The sequence below is a fragment of the Phycodurus eques genome, chromosome 6, assembly GCF_024500275.1.
Source record: "Phycodurus eques isolate BA_2022a chromosome 6, UOR_Pequ_1.1, whole genome shotgun sequence".
NCBI classification, from domain to species: Eukaryota; Metazoa; Chordata; class Actinopteri; order Syngnathiformes; family Syngnathidae; genus Phycodurus; species Phycodurus eques.
In genome coordinates, this window is record NC_084530.1 from 3,237,002 (window position 1) to 3,252,230 (window position 15,229).

The following is a 15,229-nucleotide window of genomic DNA, read 5'->3' on the forward strand; positions in this document are numbered from 1 at the left end:
GCATGTTTTTGGGATGTGGGAGGAAACCGGAGTGCCCGGAGAAAACCCACGCAGGCACGGGGAGAACATGCAAACGCCACGTAGGCGGGGCCGGGGATTGAACCCGCGTCCTCAGTACTGTGAGGCGGATGTGCCAACCAGTCGATCACCGTTCCACCTATGGTGATCTTGTAACATTAAAATATGTATGTATGTTCAAAATGCATCACAGCCACCGATGTGCGACGCCTGGGCCTAAGATTTAATAACCTCAGCCCTGTTACTAAACCGCGGCAAATATCCTCACTTTAGATGACAAAAGGGTTTAGTGGCTCCCGCTTTTCTTTTTTTTTTTTACTTTTTGGCTCTTTGGCTCAAATGGCTCTTTGGTAGCCGAGGGCTGTGCTTATGTAAGCAGTGTACTCCTACAATGTGAACGCTTTACAGTATTAAGCATTCACTAAGACACAAAAGCTTGTTAGCAAAGTAAACACTGAAAAACCTGTTCCTGTTTTTAAGGCATTCGAAAAACACTTCCCACTCTTCCCAATTTCATTTCATCATTTTCTGAGCCACTGACTATATTCTTTTATCTTACTATAAGTTTGACCTTTGACTCATGCCTTTATACACAGAGCTGACGAATGTTTGCAGCCTATAGACCTTTGCTGACACACACACACACACACACACACACGCACACAGACCAAGCTGTCGGTAAAACCTTTCTACTCCTCCAGTCCGTCTTAACAGGAACAACCTGTCATGTCCCATTCAGCGGTTTAATAGTTTTCCTGTGACATGTTACAGTCTAAGGTGACTTGCGCTACCTGTTGCAACTGTCTCGCTTAAAGGCGATTGGCGTTCTTGAAAATGTATTCCTTGACAATGTATTCCTTGACAATGTATTCCTTGAAAATGTATTCCTTGATCACAATAATGGTTTTGTTTCTTTTGGGCGTATTCTGCGTGAAATAGCCCCCAACGACTCCCAAAGCAGACATGTTTATATTCGGGAGATACAGACAAGACAGTTCACGCAACCACCTGCCACAACAATACACACATTTATATACAGTATGTTGCCCAATATGTGCGGTGAGGCGCGAGTTGGAGTATACGATTTCCTCAGCTGTTCTTGGCTTTTTGTTTCCATCACCACTGCAGCAGCTGCGCGCACGCACAGCACGCACACTTGACTTCCATTCAAAGGGTTACAGCAACTGTCCCAGCCAGTTGTTATTACATGGTTAAATTAAAATCCAAAGTTTTGATCACAGCTACTGTCTGTGGTTTTTCTCACTACAAACGACTGTGTTGTACTGCGACATATTTATGTGAAAGCCATTGTTGCGTATTCTGCGCGGCGTACAGTGAATATTAGCCGATCACATTTGGCAGTTCAAAACTCTTACACTTTCTAATTTGGAAGGCACATAATTCTGTGTGTCACTTGTTGACAGGTAAGAGAGAAAGGTAGGCACGCATCTGCTTGTGAGAGTTGAATTACTCGCGAAAGGTATGAGTTCTGCGCCATAATTCGTAGCACGCTGGCAGACGTGTAGGTCTGGATCACTTGTCATTCATGAGAGTAATTAAATTGGAATGTGGTTGACACGCACAGAAAGCCAGTTTGTTACCTGTTGTGAGTTACTGACTGTTGCGTGCTCTTGCTTCTCTGACAGTTGTCTCTCAGCTGTAAAGAGTGAAAACATGTCGCCGCACAAAGAGACACATCTGGCCTCACACCTGCGTTCACTCATGTTCTTAAACTCCTCAAGCACGTGATCTGATGAAGTGAAGAAAAATGTAGCATGACAATTATGTCATAGTCTAAAGAGTGGCCTACATACTAAGCTTCTTGACCCTTATTTGTTTTGGCCTTTTTTAGGAAAAACTTTAACAGTCATGAGGGAGAAAAAAAAATACTTTTTTGCAATGCATATATCCATTCTAGTAATTGTACTACAAAGGTGTGATGGAGAGCGTTTTCAAATGAAATGTATAAAAACTGTATTTGTTTGACTACAGTCTTTTGTTGTGAGTATGGAAAAAAAAAAATGATCGCTCTCGTGTCAACGCTAAAAGTCATAAAGCCTTTTCCTTTTCTAAAATGGAGCACATGCTTATGCGTGAGTACTCTTGCGTAAAAGGGGTCTGTCTATTTTGATTATGTGGCCTTCAGTCAAATATAGTAAATATATTTAAAAAAACACTATTGCACATTCTAACTAAAAGCAGATAAAAACTGTTATCTCTATGCCAGTTTTTTATGTAATGGGTCTTAAAGTGAATATTTAAAAAAAAAAAAAAAAAAAAAACAATAACATTACTCAAATCAACCCAATACTAAAAATGAAGGACATGCGCATATATGAATGTGAGTGCGAATGCCCATCCGTCCATCCATTTTCTGTAGCGCTTATCCTGGTTAGGGTCACGGGGCGCTGGAGCCTATCCCAGCTGACTTTGGGCGAAAGGCGGACTACGCCCAGAACTGGTCGCCAGTCAGTCGCAGGGCACATATACACACGGACAACCATTCGCACTCACATTCACACCGTCACTGAGTGGGAACTGAACCCACGCTGCCCGCACCAAAGTCAGGCAAATGTACAGCGACACCATCAGTGACTATTGAGTGCGAATGGTTGTTTGTTTCTATGTGCCCTGCGATTTGCTGGCGACCAGTTCAGGGTCTACCCTGCCTCTCGCCCGAAGATAGCTGGGATAGGCTCCAGCACGCCCACGGCCCTAGTGAGGAGAAGCGGAACGGAAGATCAATGAATGGCTGAATAATGCTTCTCCAGCAAGATATACGCTTACTTCATAGCCACTATGTCAAGGGGAGTCATACTACTTAAAAACTTAAAAGTTAACGTGATCAATGCTATTTTTTTTATTTTGACCCCTCTGATCAATTAACATGTTTCAAGTCTTGTGATGGCTGAGGTTACAAAGTAAAGCACGGCTGAGCAGATGGCGGTCTGGAATAACGAACGTGGTTCCACGTCGTCTGATGAGAGACTCCCTTTTGATTCTAAAATAGTGACCCCAAAAAAATGTTCCATTGTTGTTGAAGTGTATCATTGGAACTCGAACACAAATCCTTCTTGCGTCTGTGCAGTGGAATCGTCTCAGTGCTGTGACCGTTTGCACAAGGAGAAGGAAGAGGCCCGCATCAGTTTGGAGGGGGTGCTGAGAAGGCTTGATGAGCAGCACAAGGTGGAACTGGTTCAACTGGAGGACAGGTACAACGCTGAAACACTGCAATACAACACACAGAAAACGTATTATTATTTATTATATTATTATGCTTATATTATATACCAAAACTGTCCTGTTTGTGTGTGTCAGATTAAAGCGTTTTTACCAAACGGAGTGGGACAAAGTCCATCAAACGTACCAGGAAGAGGCTGACAAATGCCGCATGTTAATGGAAAGACAGGTCAGAGAACATACACAAGCAATATGCTGCTGAGAACATCTCACCGAAATCTTAAAGCAATGAAGTTGGGATGTTGTGTAACGGAAATACGATGGTTTGCAAATACTTTTCAACCTGTATTCAATTGAATATTTAATGTTCAAACTGATTAACTTAATTGTTGTTGTTTTTTTTGTGCAAATATTCACTCAATTTGACATTTTGATATTGAAAAAGATGGGATGGGCATATGTTTACCACTGTGACTGTAATTGTTGACGCTTTGTCGGTGGAATTCTTTCCTGTTCTTGCTTTATGTACAACTTCAATGGCTCAATAGTCCAGGGTCTCCATTGTCATATTTTGCGCTTCATAATGCGCCACACATTTTCAATGGGAGACAGGTCTGGACTGCTGGCCAGCCGGTCTCGTACAACCCCAATTCCAATCAAGTTGGGACGTTGTGTTAAACATAAATAAAAACACAATACAATGATTTCGACCTATATTTCATTGAATACACTACAAAGACAAGATATTTAATGTTCAAACTGACCAACTTTATTGTTTTTCGCAAATAATCATAACTTAGAATTTTATGGCTGCAACATGTTCCAAAAAAGCTGGGGCAGGTGGCGAAAAAGACTGAGAAAATTGAGGAATGCTCAACAAACACCTGTTTGGAACATCCCACAGGTGAACAGGCTAATTGGGAACAGGTGGGTGCCATGATCGGGTGTAAAAGGAGCTTCCCTGAATTGCTCAGTCATTCACAAGCAAAGGTGGGGCGAGGTTCACGTCTTTGTGAACCAGTGCGTTAGAAAATAGTCGAACAGTTTAAGGACAATGTTCCTCAGCGTACAATTGCAAGGAATTTAGGGATTTCATCATCTACGGTCCATAATATCATCAAAAGGTTCAGAGAATCTGGAGAAATCACTGCAGGTAAGCGGCAAGGCCGAAAACCAACATTGAATGCCCGTGACCTTCAATTCCTCAGGCGGCACTGCATCAAAAACCGACATCAATGTGTAAAGGATATCATCACATGGGCTCAGGAACACTTCAGAAAACCAATGTCAGTAAATAAAGTTTGGCGCTACATCCGTAAGCGCAACTTGAAACTCTACTATGCAAAGCAAAAGCCATTTATCAACAACACCCAGAAACGCCGCCGGCTACTCTGGTGCAGAGCTCATCTAAGATGGACTAATGCAGAGTGGAAAAGTGTTCTGTGGTCCGACGAGTCCACATTTCAAATTGTTTTGGGAAATTGTGGACGTTGTGTCCTCCGGGCCAAAGAGGAAAAGAACCATTCGGACTGTTATGGATGCAAAGTTGAAAAGCCAGCATCTGTGATGGTATGGGGCTGTGTTAGTGCCAATGGCATGGGTGACTTACACATCTGTGAAGGCACCATTAATGCTGAAAGGTACATACAGGTTTGGGAGAAACATATGCTGCCATCCAAGCAACGTCTTTTTCATGGCCCCCCTGCTTATTTCAGCAAGACAATGCCAAACCACATTCTGCACATGTTACAACAGCGTGGCTTCGTAGTAAAAGAGACTGGTACCAGACTGGCCTGCTTGCTGTCTAGACCTGTCGCCCATTGAAAATGTGTGGCACATTATGAAGCATAAAATACGACAAAGAAGACCCCTGACTGTTGAACAGCTGAAGCTGTGCATCAAGCAAGAATGGGAAAGAATTCCACCGACAAAGCTTGAACAATTAGTGTCCTCAGTTCCCAAACGTTTATTAACGTTTATTAAAAGAAAAGGTGATGTAACACAGTGGTAAACATGACCCCTGTCCCAGCTTTTTGGAACGTGTTGCAGCCATAAAATTCTAAGTTAATGATTATTTGCTAAAAACAATAAAGTTTATCAGTTTGAACAATAAATATCTTTTCTTTGTAGTGTATTCAATTAAATATAGGTTGAACATGATTTGCAAATCATTGTATTGTTTTTATTTATGTTTAACAGAGCGTCCCAACTTCATTGGAATTAGGGTTGTATAAAACAAGGGAACCAACCAATGACACTGTAGCTCAATAATGCTAATAAACTTGCATTGCATCTACCTACATTTTAGATAAATCAGGCAGATCTAAGATTAGCATACACAAACATGGAAAAAAAACAAAACAAAAAAACATGCTTACCAATGACATTGATTCACGTTGAGCAGAGCTGACTCATCGTCAGCTAACTGATTTGTGTCTCCACCCTGCAGGTGGAGGAGATGAGGACCAGACAGGAAGCTGAGAGGAAGAACCAGGCAGCAAGTCATAGCCAAATCATGGAGTCTCTCAGAGAGCAACATGAGACCTCCCTACAAGGTGTTTCCATCAACCCAGAGCACAAAACAGATGACTTATTCCCACTCATCTAACAGTGGTTGATATTTATACTTGTATGTATCTTGTGTGAATGTGTGTTTCTGAAATTGTTCATTTCAGAGCTAAAGAGAATTCAGGAAATTGATCTGGAGAATCTGGACAAAACACGAAAGGAAACAGAAACGATTCTTTCGGTAAGACTATTTTACCCTTTGAGTTTTCTTGGGGCCTGATTTCACTGAGACTCAATTGTAAATTCCCGTTTCCCAAATGTGTTTTAATCCAAGCGCCTTCCTCCCATCAGGACAAACTATCCGAGCTGTCAGCTGAGAACGCCAGCCTGAATGAAAAGCTGAAAGCAGAGGAAGAGAGGCGGATACTTGCAAACAAGAGTCTGGTAATGACTATCCCAGCTGTAATACGTGACATCACATGACTCTTCGGCTTATCATTTTACTATTTAGTAAATACCAACTGGAACTAAACTCAAAAAGTGCAGAATTAAGGTGAAGCAGGTATGACCACAGCTGCCCTCTGCTGGTGGGCAAAATTGTGCTTGCCTGCAACTTCACAAAAGCTCCATACTTGACCACGACAATCACCTTGCACTTTATAAGATCAAAATATGAATCCTCACATATTAGAGGCCACAACATGAGTAGACATGCACAATCTAATTAGAGGAGCTTTGGATACTTGATTACCTTGGGTCCTTAAGGTGAAAGTATGCACCGTGTTTATACGTTGTGTGTGTTTGCAGAAGGACTCCCACACTGTGTATCTGGAGCAGGAGCTCGAAAGTTTAAAGGTGGTGCTCGAGATCAAGAATAACCAGCTGCACCAAAAAGAAAAGAAGCTCATGGAAATGGACAAACTGGTTAGTAGCATTCATGTTTAGACGTTATTGTCGTCATATCGTTGCTCTCAAGGCTTAAAATGGTGTGTGTCTGTGTCTGCCTGTGTGTCCCAGGCTGATACAAATGTGAAACTGGAGGAATGTATGACAAAGGTTCAACAGGAGAACGAGGACTACAAAGCCAGGATGGACAAACACGCTGCTCTCTCAAAGTGCGTACGTCCGTGTGTTTATGTGTGCGCACTTTGTGCACTGCCCCCAATAGCGAAATTCTCCCAGTAATTGACATGCCGTCAAAAGGTTTATATTGTGATGCGATTGCCCATATATGCCACGAGATGGCACCACTTTTCTCTTAAAATATTTCTCCGGGATGTGTTCGTTTTCAACGTACTGTAGCGCAGTGGTGACGCAGCATTGAAATAGGAAATAGGGTTACTTTGCTCCTGAAACTTGGCATCTTTTAGCTTTCACAAGTGCACCAATATCAGGTGTCAAGTGTGAGTTGCAGCCAATTTCACAATGTCATTTAAGTGGCAAGTGATCGTAAGTGCACCCTCCAGTGGACGAAATTAGCAACAACAAGTTATTTTTATTGTGTGGTCTTTCTCCGCTGGCCGGATTGGACCCCCCCCCCCGATGGCCCGCCGGGCGCACGTTTGACATCATCTCATCTAAATGAGTACCGACCATTCTAAAACGATGTTCTCCAACTGTGACTGCAGGCAGCTGTCCAGCGAGCAGGCCATACTCCAGCAGACTCTCCAGAAAGAGTCCAAGGTCAACAAGCGTCTGTCAATGGAGAACGAGGAGCTGCTGTGGAAGCTACACAACGGCGACCTGCTGGGGAGTCCACGCCGCCTCTCCCCCACCTCTCCCCTCAGCTCGCCACGGAACTCCGCGTCGTTCCCTGCCGCCGCGCCTTTATCTCCGAGATAGCGCCGTCTTCCCCTCCTCTAAGGGTCTCGTTCCAAGCGCCACGAAGATGGACGCAGGATCCAAAACTTGGACAGCGTTGGATGGACGAACTTGTACATTTTGAACTATTTGCAGTCAAAGACTGTTGCTTTGAAAACAGAGAAATCGCAGATGTACAGATGCACTTCGATGTGAGCGTGGGGCTTGTTTAGCTCCTGACTACCAAATGCCAACAATCGTCCTCTTTTTTTCTCAAGAAAATCCCAGGCATAACTCAGGGTCTGTATATAGCACCTCTCTTGTGTTATGGCTAGCTACCTTTTTTTTTGTTTTGTTCTTTTCGGTTATGTACGCATTAAGGAGGAGGCCGGCAACTCGGGTTGCGTTCGGGCTGCAAATCATAATCCGTCATTTAAATTTTTTTTTGGGGGGGGGGGTTTGACAAGGATTGTTTGCCTTTGTTCTTCTTTTAAAATGGACCGTTTTCTCCCCAAAGAGCGACGCGCAATCACCGGTCTGCTTCAGACCTCTGGAAGAAGGAAATGAACTTCGCATGCGTGTGTGCGCAAACAAGAACTTCTACTCGGTTGGGTTCAACTGACCTAAACCCATAGACTTGAACTTGGACGTTCTTGTTCTGTGTTTGCTCCTTCCAACCTTAGTCTACTATGAGGAATGTAATTCTCCTTGGATGTTAGGTCTGTGCCGGCCCGATTAGACCCCACCTTCCATTTCTATAAGGAAAATGCTTGTAACTGTATCCCCCCTGTTTAACTAACTGACACCTGTAAAATTACCCAATTGATTAGATCACTTAACATTGTCACATTTGACTGAGCTTTCCCACAGTGAAAACATTCATTTCGAGACGCTGGTCTTTTAGTTTGACTTTTTGCTGTTACTCCTCAAAAACGTTAAATGTACCCACAATTCCTCAGTATGGTCTCTTTTATTTTGACAATGGGATGAGCACAGTATGACATCCGATTCTCGTGATGTTTCATTTGTTGTTCATGTACAATGATGCTATAGTACCAAAAATGAAACAGCAGACGTACACTTTGTACAGACTACATAATAGAGTCTGCCATTGTAACTGTAAAATTAGCCTGTATTTTTTGTATTCATTTTATTTTGATTTTTTTAAGCCTATTGGCCTAGTGGGTGACCAGATATATAACCCACCGCTTTCTTGGGGTCCAGTTTTCCCGGCACCATGGCCTGTGGGCGCTCAAGGTCAGCAGCTCGTACCATCATGACCACTGATTTGATGGAGTACCACCACCCGTGCCACGTGTACCACACCATCCCATCATCAGTCATCGCTTGGTACGGGCCTTTGTAGTAATGACCGTTAAGGTTCCCTGCATCACACCTGACCGCAGGAATTCACAATACAAGGAAAGAACACTGAACACATTTATGAAGACATTTTTCTGCACGTTGGATTAATGAAAGTGAGAAAATGTTGTTTTGACCTGCTGAACCACCAGCCCGACTTGCTGTGCCTGATACACTTGCCATCTCCACCAGGCCGCTTATCGTAGGTGCTGAATTTGACCCCGGCCGAACTGCTGCCTGGAGCTGGCCGTTTGGTGGTGTGCGGGTCAGCCAGGGCATCCCCTGCATTCCCGTTGTACTCCCCCAAATGCAACTGGTACAGGTCCTTTGACAGATTAGTCATAATAAAAAGGTGAAAAAAAAAGTTCAACGTCACGGTCAACGTTTCAAAACGTTATGTAATATGCAGGGAAGTGTTGGGATACAGAAGCGCAGATTCAACAATTGTGAAAATGGTCAAATAGGTGCATGAGATATCCAGAATGAGCAGAGGGGGATTGAGAAGGGGCCGAATCGCAGGTGTGTCAGAAGACTTCCTGAGACTGGCGTCACAAATGGACATACGGTACAGTACGTTCAAACCCAAAGTATGTTTAGTTGGGTTAAGCTTTGCCCTCAAATGTGGGCCAAACAATCAAACCTGTAGTTTGTAGTCGAACTATATCTTGTGTGTCGCCCGTCCGGGAACTTCTCTGACCCACCTTGTCGATGAATTCAAAACAAAGTAAGCTGTCGTTGAAGAATTCACAGCGATAGCAAGCCAAGAACCAGACACCTTTGCTTGTGCTTCGAAACAGCGACCCTTAGTCTAAATAAGAACCGTACTGTTGTGAGAAAAGAAGGAAGGTCGAGGTTATAAAGATAAGGTGCTTAGAAACGCAGGATGTGAACTTACCTTTTCACTGTCCACTTTAAAGTTTTTGTACTCTGCAAAGCTTTCTTTACCCTCAAAGTCTTCCATATTAATCCGCAGGTCATACTTTCCTAGAAGAGTTGATATTCGCTATCACGTGATGTGGAACACATGCGGGTGGGTGCACAAAGACACACCTTGTGAGGAGAGATGGTGTAGAGCATCATTTCCCATCCAGAATTCTCCATCTGGAGAATGCAGGTCCCCAAACCCATGCTTGTACTCCACCCACGCTCTGCACACAAACAACACACCATTTGCTTACTGCTACTGAAATGTCCGTTCCATTTATTCAGTATTCAGACAGTCACACACACACACACACACCTATCAAAGTTTTCTTTGCCGTCCCTCCTCCTCTGAAAAACTGTCCACCCTCCTCCATTGTTCATGTCACAGTAGACACTGAGCGCCGTGGGGAAGCCATCGGGCCGAATCGCATACAAGCCGCTGGCCACGTTTGCATCCGCAAACACCTCGGTGCAGTCTACACACACATACGGTAGAGTGCATACACTTAAACCCAATGAAGTATTCATTCCCCGGTGAAACTTTGATGTGAAGTGAATGTGCTGTATGATCATTAAGACATTGAATTGGAATCCGCAGCACGGGCAGAAATGACCTCTGTAGAGGTTTCGGGTGCCCAGATGGGAGTTGGGGATGCGCTCGAGCTGCTGGGCCTGGCGGTTGTGGAGCGCCTGGATGTATCGGTGCTGTTCATTGATCACATTTGTCAGACCCTCGATCTCTGCCTCCAGTCGCACCACCTTCTGGTCACAAGGCACAACAGGGACCTGGACAAGGAATCCGGCCACACGAAAGACGTCTTAAGCATCGACACTATCTGTGAGCGGACCACACTGACCCCAAAAAAAAAATCCAAAAATAAAAAGGCTGAATTTGTTGCATATGATTAAAATGTGGTTCATTGGCGTAATGTCCCCATCTTCTCCTTGTAAATAAACGATCTACGTAAGTTTTTTAACACATTTTAATCACGTGCAGCCGATGTACATGGTCAAATCAAGTCAATTCAAAGGACTTTTTTTTTTTTTTTTTTTTTTTTCCGCCACGTGACTATTACGATGATCATACATTATTTGGACCTTGTTTGGTTACAGGAAGAAGTCCATAACAAGGAATGATTTCATTAAAAAAAAAAAAAAAAAAAAAAGAACAGAAAGAACAACAATAAAAAAGTAAATAATTAAAGGTAAATCCATTTCAAACCTTTTATGATGTTGTTTCTCGGGTTAACAACCCATGATTGACAGGTTTTAAGAACAATTTGAGACATAATTGTGTTGCTCTTAATGGATTTCGCTGGTGCATCATATTGGCACAATCGAATCATGCGAGTGACCAGCTATGGCGACCCCTGACGGGACAAACCGAAAGCCAGAGCAACAGCAATAAGTTCGTGTTCATGAATGAGCTGGGATTTCTTACCGCCGCTGAGACCGCCACGTGAACAAGAAAATACACAGATTTCATCAGCATTGCCATCATTCGCTCGTCTCCTGTCCTGCTGTCTTGTAAATCTGTCTCTTTCTGTCTGCAACGCAATTGCAGCTCTGGCCCACCTCTGCATGTGCGCCATCTACCGGTCATTATTAAACACTGTGTCACGCCTTTGGGTCATTTTACGCTCACGAACTTCCAAAAATGTCGCCGGTCTCGATGGGCCACGACGCCCCAAAGCGCTGAAATGATTCCATTCTTCCACTAAACAAGAATACAAGAATGCCAGTCAATTAAATTGAAAACGGTTATATACAGTCGGTGACGAAGGTGATCTTTATTATTATCTATTATAGGTATTTATTATGAATACGTACTAGGATGAGCAGAGGTGAGAACGTAGTATATATATATATATATATATATATATATATAATATTGTATACAATATTGACAAATAAAAATTCAAGACAAAATTCGACTCCGGTGGGACTCGAACCCACAACCTTTGAATCACTTCAGAAGCTCTAGAAGTCCAATGCGCTATCCATTGCGCCACGGAGCCACCTGTTGACAAGAGTCTGCAGCACTCTTTAAATATGAAGTATTTAGTTACCTCGAAAAAGGAACTTAGTTACTTTACCGATTACTTGGTTTTACAAGAAACGAAGTTAGATTATGAGTTACTATAATAATTACATTCAGCAGCTGCCGTCTGCTGAGTGGCAACAACATCACTTGTCCACAGGGAATTAGCTTAACTTGGTTCTACACTCTGCATAAGCTACAGAATGACATCAAAATGAACCAATCGCTGAAATAAAGTACATAGGATGAAATGACATTACAGGAGCTACTTTGTGCAGATTGCCTTGCTGAACAAGAGCTTTGCTTTAGACAAGGAAAGCGCAGACGATCACTTGTAGCTCACAGGGACCGGACTAAACATGACACATTTACTCACGGTACATTAAGAAGTGAACACATCATCTCTCACTGTCGAAGGTAAACAACGAGCACGTCAAAGATGCCATAATGTCGAAGAGCTACTACTAAAAAAAAAAAAAAAAAATCATCTTGATTAATTGATTGAGAATCCCCATTCTTCCCAATATGTTGACAAAAAAAACAAAATGTTCATCCATTCTCGATGCTTCTTATATCGCTCAAGGTTATATGAGCTGGACCGAATCTCATCTGAAGTGCAGTGTGAAATTCAAACTTGCCTGCCTCTCTGATCACCTCGGCTGCAGTGGTCCAGTCTTCTGGAAGCTCCTCCCGTCCACCGAGAGCCTGTCTCAGCTTCCACCACGTATGGTTCCGTTCTCTGCTCTGCCGTTGTCTTCCTAATCTTCCTCCCCACGGTGTATCGACATTTAAGATACAGATCTTTTTTGTTTTTGTTTCACACAATGTGCATGTGCGCATAATGATGTGGCTGGTCAAGTGTATTTACCATATATAACAGTAGAATACACATTATTGTTTGAATTAGCACAGAATAATGGCATCTGTTTACAACCAAAGCACATAGTGTTAATGAGCAGTAGATGTGACCATTGGGCAAAATATAAATGTAAGATGATCATTCCTCTGTTTATCTTCTTACTAAATCTGCGATTAAAGGTTTCATCGGTTTTCATTTCATAGAAAGGTTTAACATAGTTATATTGAAGGTGAATTCCCCCTCCCCCCAAAAATCTTACATTTTGACTACATTTTTGGCATCACCTAGAAACAAATGACAAGTATTATTAGTACTTGTAGTGTATTTTGTAAATGCATCCGACTTTAAGTGCAATATGACCCTAACCCATGTTGTTTCACCTCCCTACGGCGCTTGACTTACGAGACAGCCTGTGCCTATATTTTTGGATTGTCCGCAGAGGGCAAAGTGCATAAATGTCAGGCTTAAGATTGTGCTGTGCACCTTTTCCTTCTTTGGCACATGGGGAAATATATTTCCCTTCGGGAATATACCTTGCAAAAAAAAAAAAGTATGTAACAGAAATAAACCTACCTCGCCTTTCTCTTCTTTGTAGATGACTTGGATGTGATTTTGGATGATGGGAGTTGCCCAGACACAATAAGAGCATCTCCTGCTCTGGGAAAATCGTGAGCGCGCCATGGAAATGAGCCGCGGATGCTGAGCGCGGACTCGTCATCCTGGGATGTGCAGCATGCTTCTGTGGTGTGTAGACAGCTGGGACGTGGCACTGCAGTCTCATCCAAGGCCACTCATCTTCTCAACAAGCAAGCGGTGTGGTGTTTTTTTTCCTCAGAGCTTGCTCTGTTGGATTGTGGCAATGTTGCTCTTTGGGCTTTTTTCCCCCTCAGTGCTTGTGTGTGCAGGAGAAGTCTTGCCATCTGTGTTAGTGGCCTCGTCAGTGCAACTCAGATCTCCTAATTCTGTGACGAAATTGTTAAGTGAAAAGCGGTGAGGCAAATGTTAACTCGGCTTTGTCATGTCTTTTCAGGAAACAAGGAGCTGACAAATGAGTGATGACGCGAAGGAGCATCATTTTTATCATCATTATTATTCTGTTCGCCATTATTAGAATAGAGTGTTGATTAGTTCCACAACACTGGAGAAATAAGATATGAATTCAACACTTGGGACTCCTTTTGTTAAAAGTTTTGCCTGTCTTCAACAGTACATTTTTTGTCATTTTGCATCATTGTTCAACTTGAACTATAAACATTCGACAGACCTCTAGCAGGGTTGGCCAATTTTCATATGATTGAGCACCAAATTGTGCAGCTTCATGGACTTCCTGAACATAGTAGGCCTACACTTTGTCTCCAAAGGTGAGAAGAAATGCCTGGATCCTTACCATAAGAGCCTTCTCCATTGATGCAGTGATCCTTTGGTGGATGTGAGACATTAATGGCCTCTAAAAGTCTTCACATTAGATTTGCGTGAGAAAATCACAAACAAAAACTCAAAGCTCCCATGTTTCTACCAGCACGTTCATTTTATTCATGTATATAGCACCAAATCAAAGGTTACCCCCCAAGGCACTTTTGATGAGGAGCAGCTTTATGAGCAACCTCAAAGTATCCACACAAACATTTGAACCTTGAGTATGAAGCGCAGCTATTTTCTTCATTACACTGCTAACGCTGAGACCATTTTGAAGTCTCGATGTCGACTTTGAAAAAAATGTATTTTTCTCAAATACCGGACATCGATTACCTTTAAAAGACAATTAGTCATTATACACACTCCAAGAGGAATTTACAAACATGGATGTAGAGCAGATCAATTTAGGAAATCAATTACTTGCTTATTACTACCGTGTTTACTACTAATAACCACTGACTACATATTTGTGGTTTTGCCAATGTTAATCATTGCACCAAAAGAACTGGACAAGACGATAGTGCACTTTTTACATAATAGAAATCATTTTTAATTTGAAGGTTCAACATAGGCATCATTGTAAACAAGATTTTAGATTTTTTTTTTAAAAATGCAGATTTCATCACTCAAACGGCAGTCTGTTCATTCAAACGCACGCCCCTCTTTATCACACACAGACACAAACTCACACACGTTTAAAATGAGTCTATGATGTCAAGCGCACGCACACAGGTCTGCATCAAGTGTTGGAGGGGGGGGGGGGGGGGTTTGGATTGATGAAGAAGAAACTTCTACCTGGACGAGTCAGAGATCCTGAGAAAGACAGAATTGATTTTCTTAGAAACTGAATGCATCGCTGAAACTGAAGAATAACCAAAACAAAATACCATAATGTACACAAAATGCAGGTGCATGAAAAAAATAATATAGTGATAGTTGTATCTGTTCAGTAACTAAGCTCATAACTCCATTTAATCGTATCTCAAGTTGTTAGTGAGAAGAATGCTGAGCAGATGTGGTGTTCGTTGCCGCCATCTAGTGGCGACGTATCTGAAGATTGTTCACGTATCAAAATTGGGCTCAGTACACAGAAGGGAAATTTTCAAATATTTAAGTATAAC

General features: G+C 42.5%; 3 protein-coding genes and 1 non-coding gene across 8 annotated transcripts in view; 1 reads left to right on the forward strand and 3 right to left on the reverse strand.

The window, feature by feature from the left end:
- mtus1b (microtubule associated tumor suppressor 1b) overlaps positions 1-9,475 on the forward strand; it is a 74,427-nt gene extending 64,952 nt beyond the window's left edge. For 4 of the 5 annotated variants that reach the window (XM_061680538.1, XM_061680541.1, XM_061680540.1 and 1 more), the window contains 8 exons: positions 3,107-3,230; positions 3,337-3,427; positions 5,648-5,753; positions 5,874-5,947; positions 6,058-6,150; positions 6,514-6,630; positions 6,724-6,821; positions 7,335-9,475. In XM_061680538.1, coding sequence (XP_061536522.1) covers positions 3,107-3,230; positions 3,337-3,427; positions 5,648-5,753; positions 5,874-5,947; positions 6,058-6,150; positions 6,514-6,630; positions 6,724-6,821; positions 7,335-7,548 — 917 coding nt within the window. In that variant the 3' untranslated portion in view covers positions 7,549-9,475. The remainder of the gene's footprint in view (positions 1-3,106; positions 3,231-3,336; positions 3,428-5,647; positions 5,754-5,873; positions 5,948-6,057; positions 6,151-6,513; positions 6,631-6,723; positions 6,822-7,334) is intronic. The other variant, XM_061680547.1, reaches the window with a different exon arrangement.
- LOC133403693 (fibrinogen-like protein 1) lies at positions 8,677-11,299 on the reverse strand. The gene is made up of 7 exons (XM_061678837.1): positions 11,234-11,299; positions 10,407-10,554; positions 10,109-10,268; positions 9,919-10,016; positions 9,764-9,852; positions 9,006-9,193; positions 8,677-8,902 (listed from the first exon to the last, which is right to left on the reverse strand). The coding sequence occupies exons 1-7, from the start codon at positions 11,291-11,293 to the stop codon at positions 8,677-8,679; spliced, it is 969 nt and encodes a 322-aa protein (XP_061534821.1). The 5' UTR covers positions 11,294-11,299.
- A 424-nt stretch (positions 11,300-11,723) lies between these two features.
- trnar-ucu (transfer RNA arginine (anticodon UCU)) lies at positions 11,724-11,810 on the reverse strand. The gene is given in 2 exon segments: positions 11,724-11,759; positions 11,774-11,810. It is a non-coding gene; the product is annotated as a tRNA-Arg (tRNA).
- A 2,393-nt stretch (positions 11,811-14,203) lies between these two features.
- The window catches only part of patl1 (PAT1 homolog 1, processing body mRNA decay factor), a 47,758-nt gene continuing 46,732 nt past the window's right edge, over positions 14,204-15,229 (reverse strand). The window contains exon 20 of the mRNA XM_061678395.1: positions 14,204-14,921. Within this exon, the coding sequence (XP_061534379.1) occupies positions 14,900-14,921 (22 nt within the window). The 3' untranslated portion in view covers positions 14,204-14,899. The remainder of the gene's footprint in view (positions 14,922-15,229) is intronic.